Below are 14,133 nucleotides of genomic sequence, written 5' to 3'. Positions count from 1 at the left end.
TTGTTATTCTCTATCTCCTAGAGACTTTAGTTTGGGAAAAATAATGAAGACGGATTAGATGTTTGGGCTCAAATTTTGAATTGGGATGCTGGCTGAAAGATGTTCTGGAACGACTAAAGCCCCGGGTCCTAAATAATAGTCTCTGGCTGAGGTACAGCCTACAATGTGTGATCTAGGGACTTAAAATAGATTATACACCGATAGAGGAGAGTAGCAACAGCTGAACTGATGAGAGATGTTTTGTCTATTTAGGTAGGTCCATGCTTCTCAGCAGCTCTGTCTCAGAAGCTGCTGTCGCCTAGCATCTCTCTTAGTGACTCTCCACATCCATATCTCTGTGATCTTGGCTGACATACCTTTTCCTCTCTATCTAAGCTTCAAAATATTTCTATGTGCCTCTCTGTACCTCAGAGTCTCCATCTTTGGACCTTCTTGTCAGAGTGTTCCACAGTTTGGTTTTCTGTCCCTTCCTTTGTGTCTGTACTGTAATTATCTTTTTCCAATTGGATGTGTCCTCCTGGAAGGCATGAGCCTTTTATCACTCTTCTGGGTATCCCCAGTGCCCTGCACAGAATCTGGAGTCTCAGATACATTTATACTTGAATGAAGGCTTTTTCTGAAAAGGGACTTACTCTTCAACGCCAGCCCCCTGCCCTCACGCTGAACTGGCCACCTGCCAAAAAGCCGGCTAGAGAGTAGGGCGGAGGGTGTGGTAGTATTTTGCTGCTCCTATTGGGCTTTTCCCCAGATTAAATACTTACCTGAGTACACCTTACCGGGAAATCGCCCTCTGGGAGACGCACAGGAGCCTCAGGACACAACCCTACGCCCCGCACGGCAGAGGCGCACCCCGTCGGACCCGCCCCGCGCTCTGGCCAATCAGCGGGTGCCTGCGCAGCCTTCCAGGGAGAAGGCTAGTGCAAGATGGCTGCGGCGGGTAGAAGCGTGAAGGTACGTGTCTACCTACTTAGGCTGTTTGCCCTGCTTGCTGCATGGGCTGGACAGCACGGCCGTTGAATAGGGGGAAGAGATAGGTGCCGGGGAAAAATCTTATCTAGTCCTGGTAGTTCGGCGGTTGGGCCCAGAAGGTGAAAGTCAACACAGTGGCATATTTATGTGGGGTAATTGAACCGGCTGTTTGAGCGTGAGATCACGCGCCTCCAGAGGTCCCATCCGTAAGGAGAGGAAGCACACCAGGGTCACAGCGCAGAGGTGACCAGAAGCACGAACCCCCATCCCCTTCGCAGAAGCCTGGAGAACAGGCAGATGAAAGTGTAGGAGTGGTCTGGACGGTATATTGGCTAACTGTCCTTACTCACAGGGCTTGGTCGCAGTAATAACCGGAGGAGCCTCAGGCCTGGGCCTGGCCACAGCGGAGCGACTGGTGGGGCAGGGGGCCGCTGCTGTGCTTTTGGACCTGCCCAGCTCAGGTGGGGAGGCCCAAGCCAAGAAGTTAGGAAAGAGCTGCGTCTTTGCTCCAACCGACGTAAGTGCAGTCACCTCTCCTTTCTCAGGGTGTACATGAGGTTACCAACACACGCCTGGCAAACCAGGGGGTCCCTCCCATAAGTCTGTGGTCTGTTCCGGTGGTGGACCCACTTTGTCCCTTTTGCCCTGAGCCTTCAAGCACTATGGAATACCTGTGATAAGAATTCTCTAAAGCCAGGACTCACAACCATGAGGTTGGGGATTGGACATAACAGAATCTCTTGGAGTACAGATGGTTTGAAAATACATATTGTGCAGTGTATTTTTTTTTTTTTTTTGGACTGAGTCTCATTCCCTTGCCCCAGCCTAGTGCTGTGGCGTCATAGCTCACAGCAACCTCAAACTCCTGGGCTCAAGTTATCCTGTTGCCTGAGCCTCTGGAGTAGCTGGGACTACAGGTGCCCACCACAACGAACAGCTAGTTTTTTTCTATTTTCAGTAGAGATGGGGCGTGTATTTTCATTCTTGATATTTTCATTCTTATTTTCTCAGGCTGGTCTCAAATTCCTGAGATCAAGCAATCCACCTGTCTTGGCCTCCCATAGTGCTAGGATTTCAGGAGTGAGCCACCGCACCCTGCCAAGTGCCCTGTAATTTTATATTTACAAAGCTGAAGAGCTTTTTATGAAACAGACTACAGAAAGTTTGATTAAATAATATTAGGAGATAGGAAAATAAACTAGCTTTTTTCTATCTCAATAATTCTCACAAGGTTGTATTAGTGGTCTGATCCACAGCAACAGAGAATCTCCAGGAGCATGTGAATTTATCAAGAGGGTGTTGATTTAAAAAATGTTTTGCAATACTGCTCTATAGTATGCAACATTATCACCTTTGCTCTACTTTCCTGGCTCCAGTTGTACTATAACCCTCTCTCTTGGTCTTTTCCCTGTTCTCACCCAAGGACTGAGTTGGACCTTCCATTGCCTCCCCCAGGTTTAGTTGTGAGAGCGTGTGCTGAGACATTAATACCTTCTGCACTTCTCACTTTGAAGGTGACTTCTGAGAAGGATGTGCAAACAGCCCTGACTTTAGCAAAAGAAAAATTTGGCCGTGTGGATGTTGCTGTCAACTGTGCAGGCATTGCAGTGGCCATCAAGACATACAACTTAAAAAAGAGCCAAGCCCATACCTTGGAGGACTTCCAGCGAGTTATCAATGTAAGGCCTTGAAGGTTCTCCAGCGGGGTTAGGAGTAAGAGGTGTCTGGCCGTGCATGCCCCCCAACATGTTTAGGGAACAAAAAGCTGCCTCTGCCTGAAGTCCTACACTATGGCTCTACCTCTCCAGGTGAATCTCATAGGCACCTTCAATGTGATCCGCCTGGTGGCTGGTGAGATGGGCCAGAATGAACCAGACCAGGGAGGCCAACGTGGGGTCATCATTAACACTGCTAGTGTGGCTGCCTTCGAAGGCCAGGTGTGTAGATAGGGACAAGGTTTGTGTGCCTCCTCAGTGACTTATTGGGGCCCTCCTACCTATGACTGCCACTTCTTCTCCAGGTTGGACAAGCTGCGTATTCTGCTTCCAAAGGGGGCATAGTAGGCATGACACTGCCTATTGCTCGGGATCTGGCTCCCATAGGCATTCGTGTGATGACCATTGCTCCAGGTAGACATATCCCCTCTCCCTGTTACACCTGGGATTAAGTGGGATCTATGGGCAATTGAGAAGGAAAAGTATCCACCACCTAAGCAACAGCAGCCTTTCACCTCTGGGCCCCAGGGAAGCAAGCACCAAGAAATAAGGTTAAAGTGAGGAAGGACTGGGTAAATATGAAAGGAAGGGTTGTTCTCTGACTATGGCTATCTTGTTTAGGCCTATTTGGCACCCCCCTGCTGACCACCCTCCCAGAGAAGGTGCGCAACTTCTTGGCCAGCCAAGTACCCTTCCCCGGCCGACTAGGAAACCCTGCTGAGTATGCTCACCTGGTTCAGGTCATCATCGAGAACTCTTTCCTCAATGGAGAGGTTATCCGGCTGGATGGGGCCATCCGCATGCAGCCTTGAAGGGAAAGGCAGAGAAAACACGCTCCTCTGCCCTTCCTTCTCCTGGGGTACTACTCTCCAGCTCAGGAGGAAGCCTGGTAGTCATTTTGTAACTATCCATCAATCACCCTCTGTGCCTAATAAAGTCTCTGTTTCATGGGCAGTGTTGTATGCTGGCATGGGGAAGAAAGGTGAAATGTCTAATAGGGTTGGAAGCTCAGAGCCCAGAAGTGGAGTGGAAAAGGCAGTAGTACCTCATGCTTTTTGTGTCTTGTTACAACACATGGCCTTGATTTTGGTGAATAAGTTTATTACCTAGGGTATAAAGTAGGGGTGTGCAGCTTACATTTTCCCCTTTTGACTTCTAGTCATCTGTGAGCTCAATGGGGGAGAAAGGAGAGAGAACCTTCCTGGAGCTCAGCGGCTGCTGGTGTTGAACTGTAGATAATATTGGGCTGTGGGCTGATTTGTGTAGATTATTGAATTCAGGTAATTCTGCCTGTGAAAGAAGTCCAGAGGCCTCAGCTGATGTACTTTCCTTGCCATCCTTCCCCGCCCTTCCTTGGCATCCATCCCCATAATCAACTCCACTCCCTAGAACTCACCGGGCTTTCTGCTCCTTAGCCAGCTGCTGGTTAAAGGAGCCTAGCCCCCTCCGAAATTCAGCACACAATTCCCTTTCCTGCTCTTCTAGCTCCAGTGCTGCCTGGGCTGAGCGCAGGGTCTGGCTTTCCCATTCGGTATCCAGTGCTTGTTCTGCCTGGCGTTGTGCCTCCTTCTCAAGGTGCTGAGCCTCCTGGACTTTCCTGATGGCAGCCCGCTGCTCTGGAGTCATGCCCTTCCAGCAGTAGGGCAGGACCCGGTGGGGAACCATAGGGTGTTGGGCGACCTGAGGGTTCTCAGTCAGGAGGTCACTTGTGATCTGGTTCTGGATCTCCATGAGGTTGGCCTCTTGTTCACGCTGATGCTTATGGTGCTGCTGCTCAGCCAGCTCAGCTACCTGGTGGGGCCCCTAAATGTAAGCATTTGGGTGCCCAACCTCAGAGAATTCTCAGTTGAGGGGGAGGGGGGAAATATGGCCCTACTCCTCCATCTCAGGGAAAGAGCAGACATTATATGTCCTTTTAATGATTGTAAGCCAGGGGTAGGGGTGGAATGGGCAAGGAACTTCACCCTTAGAAATCCCCTAGACTGAGAGTCTGGGGATTAGAGGGCAATGCTTTGTGCCCAAGTCATTCCATGTCTGAAGGTGGGGAAAAGCAGTTTGTGCCATAAGAAGGACCTTGCCTGTAATCCCAGCACTTGGGAGGTTGGTCAAGGCGAGTAGATTGCCTGAGCTCACAGCTTCGAGACCAGCCTGAGCCAGAGTGAGACCTCCTCTCTAAAAATAGCTGGGTGTTGTGGCAAGGGCCTGTAGTCCCAGCTACTTGGGAAGCTGAGCCAAGAGAATTGCTTAAGCCCATGAGTTTGAGGTTTCTGTGAGCTATGATGCCATGGTACTCTACAGAGAGCGACAAAGTGAGACTCTCAAAAAAAAGGCCCGGGGGGGGACCTTCGATGAATGGGGAGTCTTGTAGGTAGATGAGAAGACTGGTGCTGATTTGAGAGGGGAACAAGAGAGGAATGATGTGGCTAAGGTTCCCCAGGACCTTATTAATGGGTTGGAGAGAGCCTGGTACACTGGATGGCTCAGGCCATACCTGGGCTTTGTTGGCACTGACCATGGCAGACATCATGGCCATGCGACAGGACTCTTCCAGCTTGGCTAACTGAGTTGCCTGAATGTCCATGGCTAGGCGCAGCTGGTCATTGAGCGTATCTACACAGAGAAATATGGCTTTACTGTACTGGCTTGTTCTATCCCTGCTTCGTTCAGTCATTTGTTCAACAAGCTTTGTGCATGTGTATGTATGTTTAAGAAGGGGATAGTGTCTGGAGTTGTTAAGGATGTGAAAGGGGCTACTCTTTGGTGACAGGGATAGCCAAAGTGCAACTACAAGGATTTCTCAAGTGCCTAACTGAAAGGAGCCTCCAATAGACCTAGGTCCCAATGCCAACTCTACCATTTCAGAGCTGTGTGGCCTTATGTAAAACATTTTATATCTCTGTCTGAATCCCAGTCTAAGGGCCATGTATTGGGTTCAAAGGACACCATGGGATTAGATTCTGTCCTCAGAGAACTTGTCTAATGGGAGAGACAGATCAAATTTACATAACCAGACCAAATCTGGCAAGAGCAATGGCAAAGATGTGTACAGGGCATTATGAGGGCTTTGGGTGGTGGATGAAAGGAAGGCTTCCCGGAGGTGATCCTTGAAATACATTTTATATACAGGGGCAAAAGAGCAAAGAGCATTCCAGGCTAGGGACACATAACAAAAAAAGGTTCTGACTTTTTTTCCTACTCTAGCCACACTGAGCTGCTTGTTTTTCCTAGGATCTGTGAGACATTATGACAGTGTACTAGGCAATTGCAAGATGGGGTGAACATGAGAGAGATGTTTCATCTTCAGTAAGTTGATAGTTGGGGGAGAGGACAGACATTAAATACTTCGATAATTATGTTCAACTACACTAAGTGGTCCCCTAGAACAGGGTGCTGTAACAGTTGATTTGGAAGGTGAATAGTGCAAGTAGATGAGACACAGTCCTTGCCCTTGAAGGGCTTCCTCTAATGGAAGAGAAGAGTGTAGTCACAGACAAAATCATAATAGTAGCTACTCTATGTAGTATGGATTATCATCCCCATTTGAAAAATGAAGAAACTGAAGCACAGAGAAAAATTCATTTGTCCAAACCAGATAGTAAGCAGTAGAGTTGTTAGGTATGTCTTCTATACTGTGCTGCCTCTGGGTTAATCAGGAACAGTGGCTACATTGTCAAGTTACTGAAGGAAGTCAGGGGGGTTGGTCTCTGCACAGCCTAACATTTGAGCATCAGCCCTATAGGTAATTAGACCTCCCCACACAATTCTGGTCTCCTGGATGCTGTACCCAGCTAAGTACAGCTCTCCACTGGGCCTCAGGTTTCCAAGTCTGGAGTGCTAGCCTGCTTACCTGCACACTTTTCATCAACCCTGGCTTGCTGTTGATCCTGTAGCTGCCTCATCAGGCTATACCTGAACTGCTCCTGCTGCATTGTCAGGCGCATGGCCTTGTTTAGATCCTCGCCAGAGAAGCACTGCAGGCTGGCTGGGCCACATTTAGGATCATTGTCACTGAGACGGGCTGGAAATTCCTTCCAGAGTTGTTCTGGATCCCAAAGGTCAAATTCACGCCTGTTCTTGAGCTGCTGCTTTTGCTCCCGAAATTCCTGTACTTTCTTGGCCAGCCGGCGTGTCCGTTCTGCCTGTTCCTTCTCTAGCATCTGGGCCACCAGATCATACTGCACCTGGTTGGTAGCTAGGGGTGTGGGCAGGGACATGGAGAAAGTACCACAGGAGGAATAGAGCCCATTAGCATGGCCTTGGCTCTCAAGGTCCATCAGTTTGTCCCATCTCCCCAGGGCCCCAGGCCCCACTCAGAGGCAGAAATGCCCTACCTCATTCCACTTAGGCTCTTGCTTTACCCCTTTGGCCCCTGGCCTTGGACTTTTACCATAAGCTGCCTCCTTGTTCTGCTCTCTTGCCTCCCGAAGCTTTCGCTCTTCTACCTGGTTGTTCAAGGCTTCAACATCCACCTGAACCCAAAGAAAGGAGGTAGGTCAGGGTAGGGGCCCAGCAAGGGAACCTTGAATGGTCTAACACAAACTGCTTAGAATTTACCCACTTCAAGATCCTCCTATAACTCCCCAGTACTACTGGATAAATTTCCAGTCCCTTAAAATGGTTTGTATTCCATGGTCTAGCCTCTGCCTCTAATTCATCATTCAAGACTAGCTCATGCTTCACTTTCTTGACCCCTGAGGCATGTCCTACTCCCATAGAATCCAGGACCCATTGCCCACTTTATATTGAAGTTTGCCTCTCTGTTCTCTCCTCCATCAGACTGTGAGCCTTTTCAGGCCAGAGACTGAGCCTTAGTCATCCATGTATCCTCACTACCCAACACAGTGTTTGGCACACAGCAGGATGCAAGGAAATGCCTGCCAGCTGGATGGATTTCAATCAGACAACTCATACCTCAGCCAATTACTTAGGTCAGGCACTATGGTCTGGTTTTCCAAGCTGCCACTGTGTGCTAATATGTACCTTATCACTTACTTTAGCCTCATTTTACAGAGGAGGAGCCTCTGTTCAGAGAAGACAGGTGACTTAACCAAAGCCACACATTTAATAATCAACAGACCTTGGCCTTGAACAGGTATGGTGTCTTTTCCACCGTGCTGCATCCCCCTCTCTATCTACCCACCCAGCACTCTTTTTTTTGTTTCTTTGCTTCTTGAACTATCAGTATCTTCTCTGTATTTTGATTCTAATTCATGTAAAACAAGGGCATACAACCTGAGGCCTATGGGCCACATGCTGATTTTGTGAGGACTTTAATTATCTGTAGTGTACGTAGTGAAATTTTTGCTAATCAGCTTTTGTTAGTGTTTATTTAGTGTGTGGCCCAAGACGATGCTTCTTTTTCCAATGTTTGACAGAGAAAAGAAAAAGGTTGGACTCCTGAAAACATTTCAAAATAGTACAAAAGGGAATACAGTTTAGTGAGGAGTAAGTGTCCCTTCCATCTCTGTCCCTCAGCCTGGTTAACTGGTTTCTTATGCCTTGCAAAGATAGTTTCGACATAAGCAATACCAAATATTCTTTAGGCCTCTTCTGGCTCTGTGTTGCCTATCTCTCAAGAGTCAGACCACATGATTTGGAGCTGACCAGAGAAGAGTGAGCTGTCACCCCTAGTCTCTTCCCCTACACTGCTTCATCCCTTCCCAGGCCTATGGGGATGCGAGCCTCCTGTCCATCTCTTTCTTTTTCAGCTATTATAGAACCTGCTTGAATCAGGGGAAGGCCTATAACGACCACTGCTATGTTCATCTCCAGGTATAATGAAGTAGCCCTGGACGTGAGTAATAGTCCCCACTGCCCACTCACCCCCATGATTCGGTTCCGCACATTGAAGAATCGGCTTTGTCGTTCTTTTTCTCTATTTCTTCTAGCCTCAATAGCTGCTGCCTCCTTGGGATCTGGTGACAGGTCTACCTTATACATCTGGAGCAAGGGGGAGGTAGGAATGGCCCATCAGTGCCAACCACTATACTTGACTACACCCCCTTCCCTCTTTCCTTTCTCCCGACAACATCTCTCTGTATATTAATTCCTACTTATTTTACTTCCTGATATATTTCATCTCTGTATCCTCCATCTCTGCTGTCACCACCTTAATTCAGGGCTCATACTTTGGAATCAGGCAGTATTCCCAGAAGCCTCACTGGGCTCTCTTGCTTCAGTGTTACCCTCTCTGCACTGGCTACCAGAGTGATCCTTCTGAAAGCAAATGTGACCATGGCACTCCTCAGCTTAAAACCTGTGAAAGTAGCTTTAAAGCAAATGGCCCTCCAGTACTTACAAGATAAGGTCTAACTTGCTTGCCATATTTATCAGGTTCTTCATGATCTGACCACTGCTCACCTTTTTAAGCCTCAGATGCATTTACAACACCCCTCCTTTTTCATTATGCTTTACTCAGTTTTCTTCATTTCAGTAAATGGCATCACCATTCACCAAGTTCCTCAAGCCAAAAATTCAGGAGGTATCTTTTAATATTTTCTTTCCCTCACTCCTTCTTTCAAAATAAGCCAGATCCAAGCCACTACTGCCATTTTCTTGAATTACCAGAGCAGTTTTCACAGTGGTCTTCCTGCTTCCTCTGTTGTCTCCGATAGCCCACTCATCACACAAAAACAGAATTATTCTTTTCTGAAATAAATATCCCCCTTTATTTTTATTACTATTTTCTAGTCAAATAAAATTATAATGCACTTAAATTTGCCTTTGTTCCTTTCATATTTTGGGAAGCCCACTTTTGGCATGTGACCCAAAGCCACAGCCAAAATAACTATCCAAATCCTCCACTGGCTTCCCACTGCACTCAGAATCAGATCCAAATTCCTTACCATGGGCTTTCAAGATCTGGTTCCTGCACACCTCACCAAATTGCCTTATACCACTTTTTCCCCTGCTCACAGTACTTCAGGCACACTGGCCTCCTATCAAGTCTTCCAGCACAACTGTTCTCACCTCGAGGCCTTTGTATATGCTATTTCTTTATTTGTAGCATCATTCCTCAGCTCATTCTATGGCTACTCTAGTCTTTTTTTCTTTAACCATTTTGTAGCTGTGAAATTGTTGATATATATAGGAGAATATATGTAAGTTAGGAAGCATGGATAAATAGAGACCCATGAACCTACACCCCAACTTAATTAAGAAACAGAACATAATACCATTAAAGTGTCCTCAGTCTCTTCTCCCTCATCCTTACTCTAAGAGCACCTCACACACTATCCAAAATATGTTACTGTTCCCTCACTAATATTAATTTACTATGTATGTGAGTCCCTGAAGAATATTTAAAATTTTTTTCTTGTTTCTGACCTTTATAAAATGTCATGCTGTATGTATTCTTCTACATCTTGCTTTCTTTATTCAATGTTCATTCCGTCACTTAACAAATACTTGTGGAGAGTCTACTAATGGTCAGACACTCCTTTAAGCATTTGGGAGACATCAAGGAACAAACCTAACAGAAATCTGAGTCCTTTTGGAGGTTACTTTCTAGTGGGGGCAGACGGACAATAAAGAGTGAAACATAATACGTACATTAGCTTATAAGACAAGTATTGTGGGAAAAATATAGACCAGGATAAAGGAAACTGGAAGTGTCAAGGAAATAGGGAGTATTGTACTTTTTAATATGGACGTCAGGGGGAAGCATAGCTGAGAAGGTAATATTTTTTTTGAGTAAATACTTGGAAGGTGAGGGAATTACCCAGGCAGATATCTGAGAGAACATTCCAGGCAGAGGGAACAGTAAGCATAAAGGACTTAAGGTGGAAGCATGATACATGATTACATGATTACATGTTCAAAGGAACAGCAAGGAAGCAAGTGTAGCTGGAGTAAAAGACAGGTAGGTAGAAAATGATGTTAGAGAGGGGCCAGATCATGTGGGACTTTGTGGCCATTGTAAAGGATTTAGCTTTAACTCTGAGAGAAACAAGCAGCCACTGGAGGATTGTGAGCAATGAAGTGATGTGTTATGATGTTTTTCTTTTTTGTTGAGGTTTTCTTTTTTTCAAGACAGAATCTCATTCTGTCACCCTGGGTAGAATGCTGTGGCATCGAACAGAATCTCATTCTGTCACCCTGGGTAGAATGCTGTGGCATCAGCCTCCCGAGCAGCTAGGACTACAGGTACCAGCCACAATGCTGGTTAGTTTTTCTATTTTTAGTAGAGATAGGGTCTCACTCTTGTTCAGGCTAGTCAAGCAATCCACCCCACTTTGGCGCCCCAGAGTGCTCGGATTACAGGGACAGGCACTGCACCTGGCCCTTATTTAACTTTTAATCCACTTGTAATGGCATTTCACATGTGATCTGACATAGGGGTCCAGTTTAAATTTTCCCCCCCAAACTACTATCCTTTGGCCATTTTATTCCCTTAGCCTGATATAGTTTCTCCCAGCTGAATTCCATTTATATCTCCCCCAATAGATTCCATCAATCAAGCTTCTTCAGTCTCTTGGACTTGTCCAAAGTCTCTTCCCAATAGGCTCATGAATTTTTTTTTTTTTTTTTTTGAGACAGAGTCTCACTGTGTGGCCCTGACTAGAGTGCCATTGCCATGCTCAGCCTAGTTCACAGCAACCTCAAACTCCTGGGCTCAAAGAATCCTCCTGCCTTAGCCTCCTGAGTAGCTGAGACCAAAGGCATGAACCACCGCTCCCAGATAATTTTTCAACTTTTAGTCGAGACAGGGTCTTGCTTTGCTCTGGCTGGTCTTGAACTCCTGAGTTCAAGTGATCTTTCTATCTCAGCCTCTCAGAGTATAGAGCCATGAATCTTTGTTTTCTTTTTTTTTTTTGAGACAGAGTCTCACTTTGTTGCCTCCTGTAGAATGCCCTGGTATAATAGCTCACAGCAACCTCTATAACTATTGGGCTCAAACAATTCTCTTGCCTAAGCCTCCTGAGTAACTGGGACTATAGGTGCTGGCCACAACGCCTGGCTATTTTTAGAGATGGGGTCTCGCTCTAGCTCAGGCTTGTCTCCAATTCCTGAGCTCTGGTGATCTGCTCACCTCAGCTTCCCAAAGTGCTGTGATTACAGGCGTGAGCCACCTCGCCCAGCTAGACCCATGAGTCTTTTTTTTTTTTTGCGACAGAGTCTCACTTTGTTGCCCTTGGTAGAATGCCATAGCATCACAGCTCACAGCAACCTCAAACTCTTGGGCTTAAGCGATTTTTTTGCCTCAGCCTCCCAGAAGCTGGGTCTACAGGCACCTGCCACAACACCTGGCTATTTTTTGGTTGTAGTTGTTGTTTGGCAGGACCAGGCTGGATTCGAACCCACCACCTCTGGTGTATGTGGCTGGCACCCTAGCCATTGAGCTACAAGTGCCACGCCTAGACCCATGAATCTTAATAGACATAATTTTTAAATAGTTACAGGAATGGCTATGCAACCACCAGATCCTTTCTATGTCTAACTCTGAGAATGGCACTAACTCCAGCCTACAGATTCCAACTGCCACCATAATGCAGTGTCACTGAAGGGGAAAATTCAGCAGATATTTTAAGCTGCTTGGACTGCAAAGGCCCTAGCCTTAGTAATGAACAAGTATAAGGTGATAGTATGGAAATGAGGAATGGAGGAGAGAGATAGAAAAGGTAGGGAACAAAGTGGAGAGGAACAGGGCAACAATGGGATGAAGAGGTGGAGATCAAAGCAGAAAAGGAAGAGAAAGGAGGAAAGAGAAGGTGGCAGAGAGGTACAGAGGGATGGAAATGGGAAGGGAGAGAGAGATGTAAGGGAGAGAAGGGAAGAAGGATGGAGGTGGAGCGCACGGGCTTAAGGACCCCGACTCTTAGGGGTTCACACAAAATACCTTTATCAGAAATCCTGATTTTGAAGCTCCTAGGTATTATATAGGTTCAGCTCTGTTCTTGGGTTACAGCGGCATTTTCTGAACTCTGCTTGGAGGAACAGGAGGGAGGCAGGGGATAGCGGTTAGTAGCTCAAGTCACAGCCTCCCCTGGACTATAACCCTGTCGCCTGGGGAGTACCCCCGGCTCCATTCATACCCCATCCTCCTTCACATCCCATCTCGCCTCCAATCCTACCCCACCAGTAGCAAAGTCTGAGCTCATCTTACAATGAATCCTCCCCCTGCGCCCTTCTAGGCCAGCCCTTGTCTCCCGGGATCTTTGCAATTCCCGACCCAGCCCTTGCCCCAGCCTTGTAGGCCAGGCAAGCTAAAGCCACATCCGAGCTCCCACCTTCCTCTTGCCCTGAGGGGCATGTCCCTGCTGTGACTTCAGACTCGTTTTAGCAAGCGTAGGCTTAGATCCTGCCTGCCTCCTTGGATCCCTGAGTTCTCCCAGCACCAACTCTTCTATAACTTGGTCCACTGTAGCAGCGGTTTATTGTTGCCATGCAACAAGGAACGGGGGCGGGGCCCAAACGTCTGCCATAAACTCGCACCCCATAAACGGATATTCAAAACCTCCACTCCAGACCGAAGTCCCCGCCCCTAGTTCCCTCCGTGACGGAAGCTGAAAATCCCGTTGGCATGGGCGTATTCTCGCGAGGTTTGCCTTCCGCCCGGCCTTCCCTGCGGCGTTTCCCGCGCGGGCTACCTCAGTTCCCGGGCGTTCGGCGCGGCCTCTCCTACAGCTGCCAGCGCCGCTGCTGACATGGGTTTCCTGAAACTCATTGAGATCGAGAACTTTAAATCGTACAAGGGTCGACAGATTATCGGACCATTTCAGAGGTTCACCGCCATCATTGGACCCAATGGCTCTGGTGAGATAAACCCGGCTTCGGCCCTGCGCCTGTCCCGGCCTGGACCCTCTATCCGGAGCCAGAGTTAGTACAACCCAGCCCATGCAGTCTGAAACGATGCGAACCCTTACGGGTTCCTTGCCCTTCCTGCAAGGGTTCAGGTTGAACCTGCTCTCCCTCCGCGGGTGCTCGAGCTCAAACCTCTTCCAGGTCAGTTGCCCGCACTTTGTGTGGCCCCGGCTTCATCCAGAATGGTACGGGCCGAACTGTAGGTTACCCCTCCCACTGCCTCCTCCCGCCAAAGGAGGCGCGTCTGGAGCCGGCTGCCAGTCATCAGCCCGCCTCCTGACGCGCCCTTCCCTACCGGACCAGCTGGATCCGGTTTCCCAGCCTTGTTTGATCCCCTCCAGGAAATAGGGGATGGCTGGTGGCTCTCCTGTGGCCTCCGGTCCCAAACGGTACACTTCTGCTTTACCCCAGCCCCTCCTCCCGCCATGCATTGGTACCCTCCAATTTGTTCCTTTTTACTCTTCTCCGTAGGCGGCATTTTTGAATTTTGGACCCAGCACTCCAGTCTTAAGAGTGTTGGCGTCTCAGTCCTCAACCTCACCGCCCCTCCATCTCAGAGGTAGTTACCTCGAATTCTCCTTTTTCCTATCTCCGAAACCATCAAAAGCCAGAACTCATTCGCTTAACAAATTTGTTGAATGCTTAT

General features: G+C 47.8%; 3 protein-coding genes across 5 annotated transcripts in view; 2 read left to right on the top strand and 1 right to left on the bottom strand.

Annotated features, from left to right (window-relative positions):
• Positions 1-804: 804 nt before the first annotated feature.
• HSD17B10 (hydroxysteroid 17-beta dehydrogenase 10) lies at positions 805-3,631 on the top strand. The gene is made up of 6 exons (XM_053579450.1): positions 805-951; positions 1,322-1,486; positions 2,484-2,648; positions 2,778-2,906; positions 2,990-3,098; positions 3,306-3,631. The coding sequence occupies exons 1-6, from the start codon at positions 925-927 to the stop codon at positions 3,494-3,496; spliced, it is 786 nt and encodes a 261-aa protein (XP_053435425.1). The 5' UTR covers positions 805-924; the 3' UTR covers positions 3,497-3,631.
• Positions 3,632-3,779: 148 nt separating this feature from the next.
• On the bottom strand, positions 3,780-13,385 carry RIBC1 (RIB43A domain with coiled-coils 1). Of its 3 annotated transcripts, XM_053579453.1 has the most exons (7): positions 12,523-12,749; positions 8,508-8,624; positions 7,072-7,153; positions 6,532-6,876; positions 5,176-5,294; positions 4,081-4,475; positions 3,780-3,974 (listed from the first exon to the last, which is right to left on the bottom strand). In XM_053579453.1, exons 2-7 carry the CDS (start codon positions 8,622-8,624, stop codon positions 3,893-3,895), a joined length of 1,140 nt encoding a protein of 379 aa, XP_053435428.1. In that variant the 5' UTR covers positions 12,523-12,749; the 3' UTR covers positions 3,780-3,892. The 3 variants fall into 3 exon arrangements, with proteins under 3 accessions (XP_053435428.1, XP_053435427.1, XP_053435426.1); XM_053579452.1 differs by lacking the exons at positions 3,780-3,974; positions 4,081-4,475; positions 5,176-5,294 and adding an exon at positions 13,274-13,385 and having other exon boundaries at positions 5,363-6,876; positions 12,523-12,607; XM_053579451.1 differs by lacking the exons at positions 3,780-3,974; positions 4,081-4,475; positions 5,176-5,294 and adding an exon at positions 12,914-13,047 and having other exon boundaries at positions 5,363-6,876; positions 12,523-12,607.
• SMC1A (structural maintenance of chromosomes 1A) overlaps positions 13,255-14,133 on the top strand; it is a 39,888-nt gene continuing 39,009 nt past the window's right edge. Inside the window, exon 1 of the mRNA XM_053579449.1 lies at positions 13,255-13,439. Within this exon, the coding sequence (XP_053435424.1) occupies positions 13,331-13,439 (109 nt within the window). The 5' untranslated portion in view covers positions 13,255-13,330. The remainder of the gene's footprint in view (positions 13,440-14,133) is intronic.

Source organism: Nycticebus coucang, chromosome X, assembly GCF_027406575.1.
Source record: "Nycticebus coucang isolate mNycCou1 chromosome X, mNycCou1.pri, whole genome shotgun sequence".
In the NCBI taxonomy this organism is placed as follows: Eukaryota; Metazoa; Chordata; class Mammalia; order Primates; family Lorisidae; genus Nycticebus; species Nycticebus coucang.
This window is presented reverse-complemented; position numbering and strand designations above follow the sequence as displayed.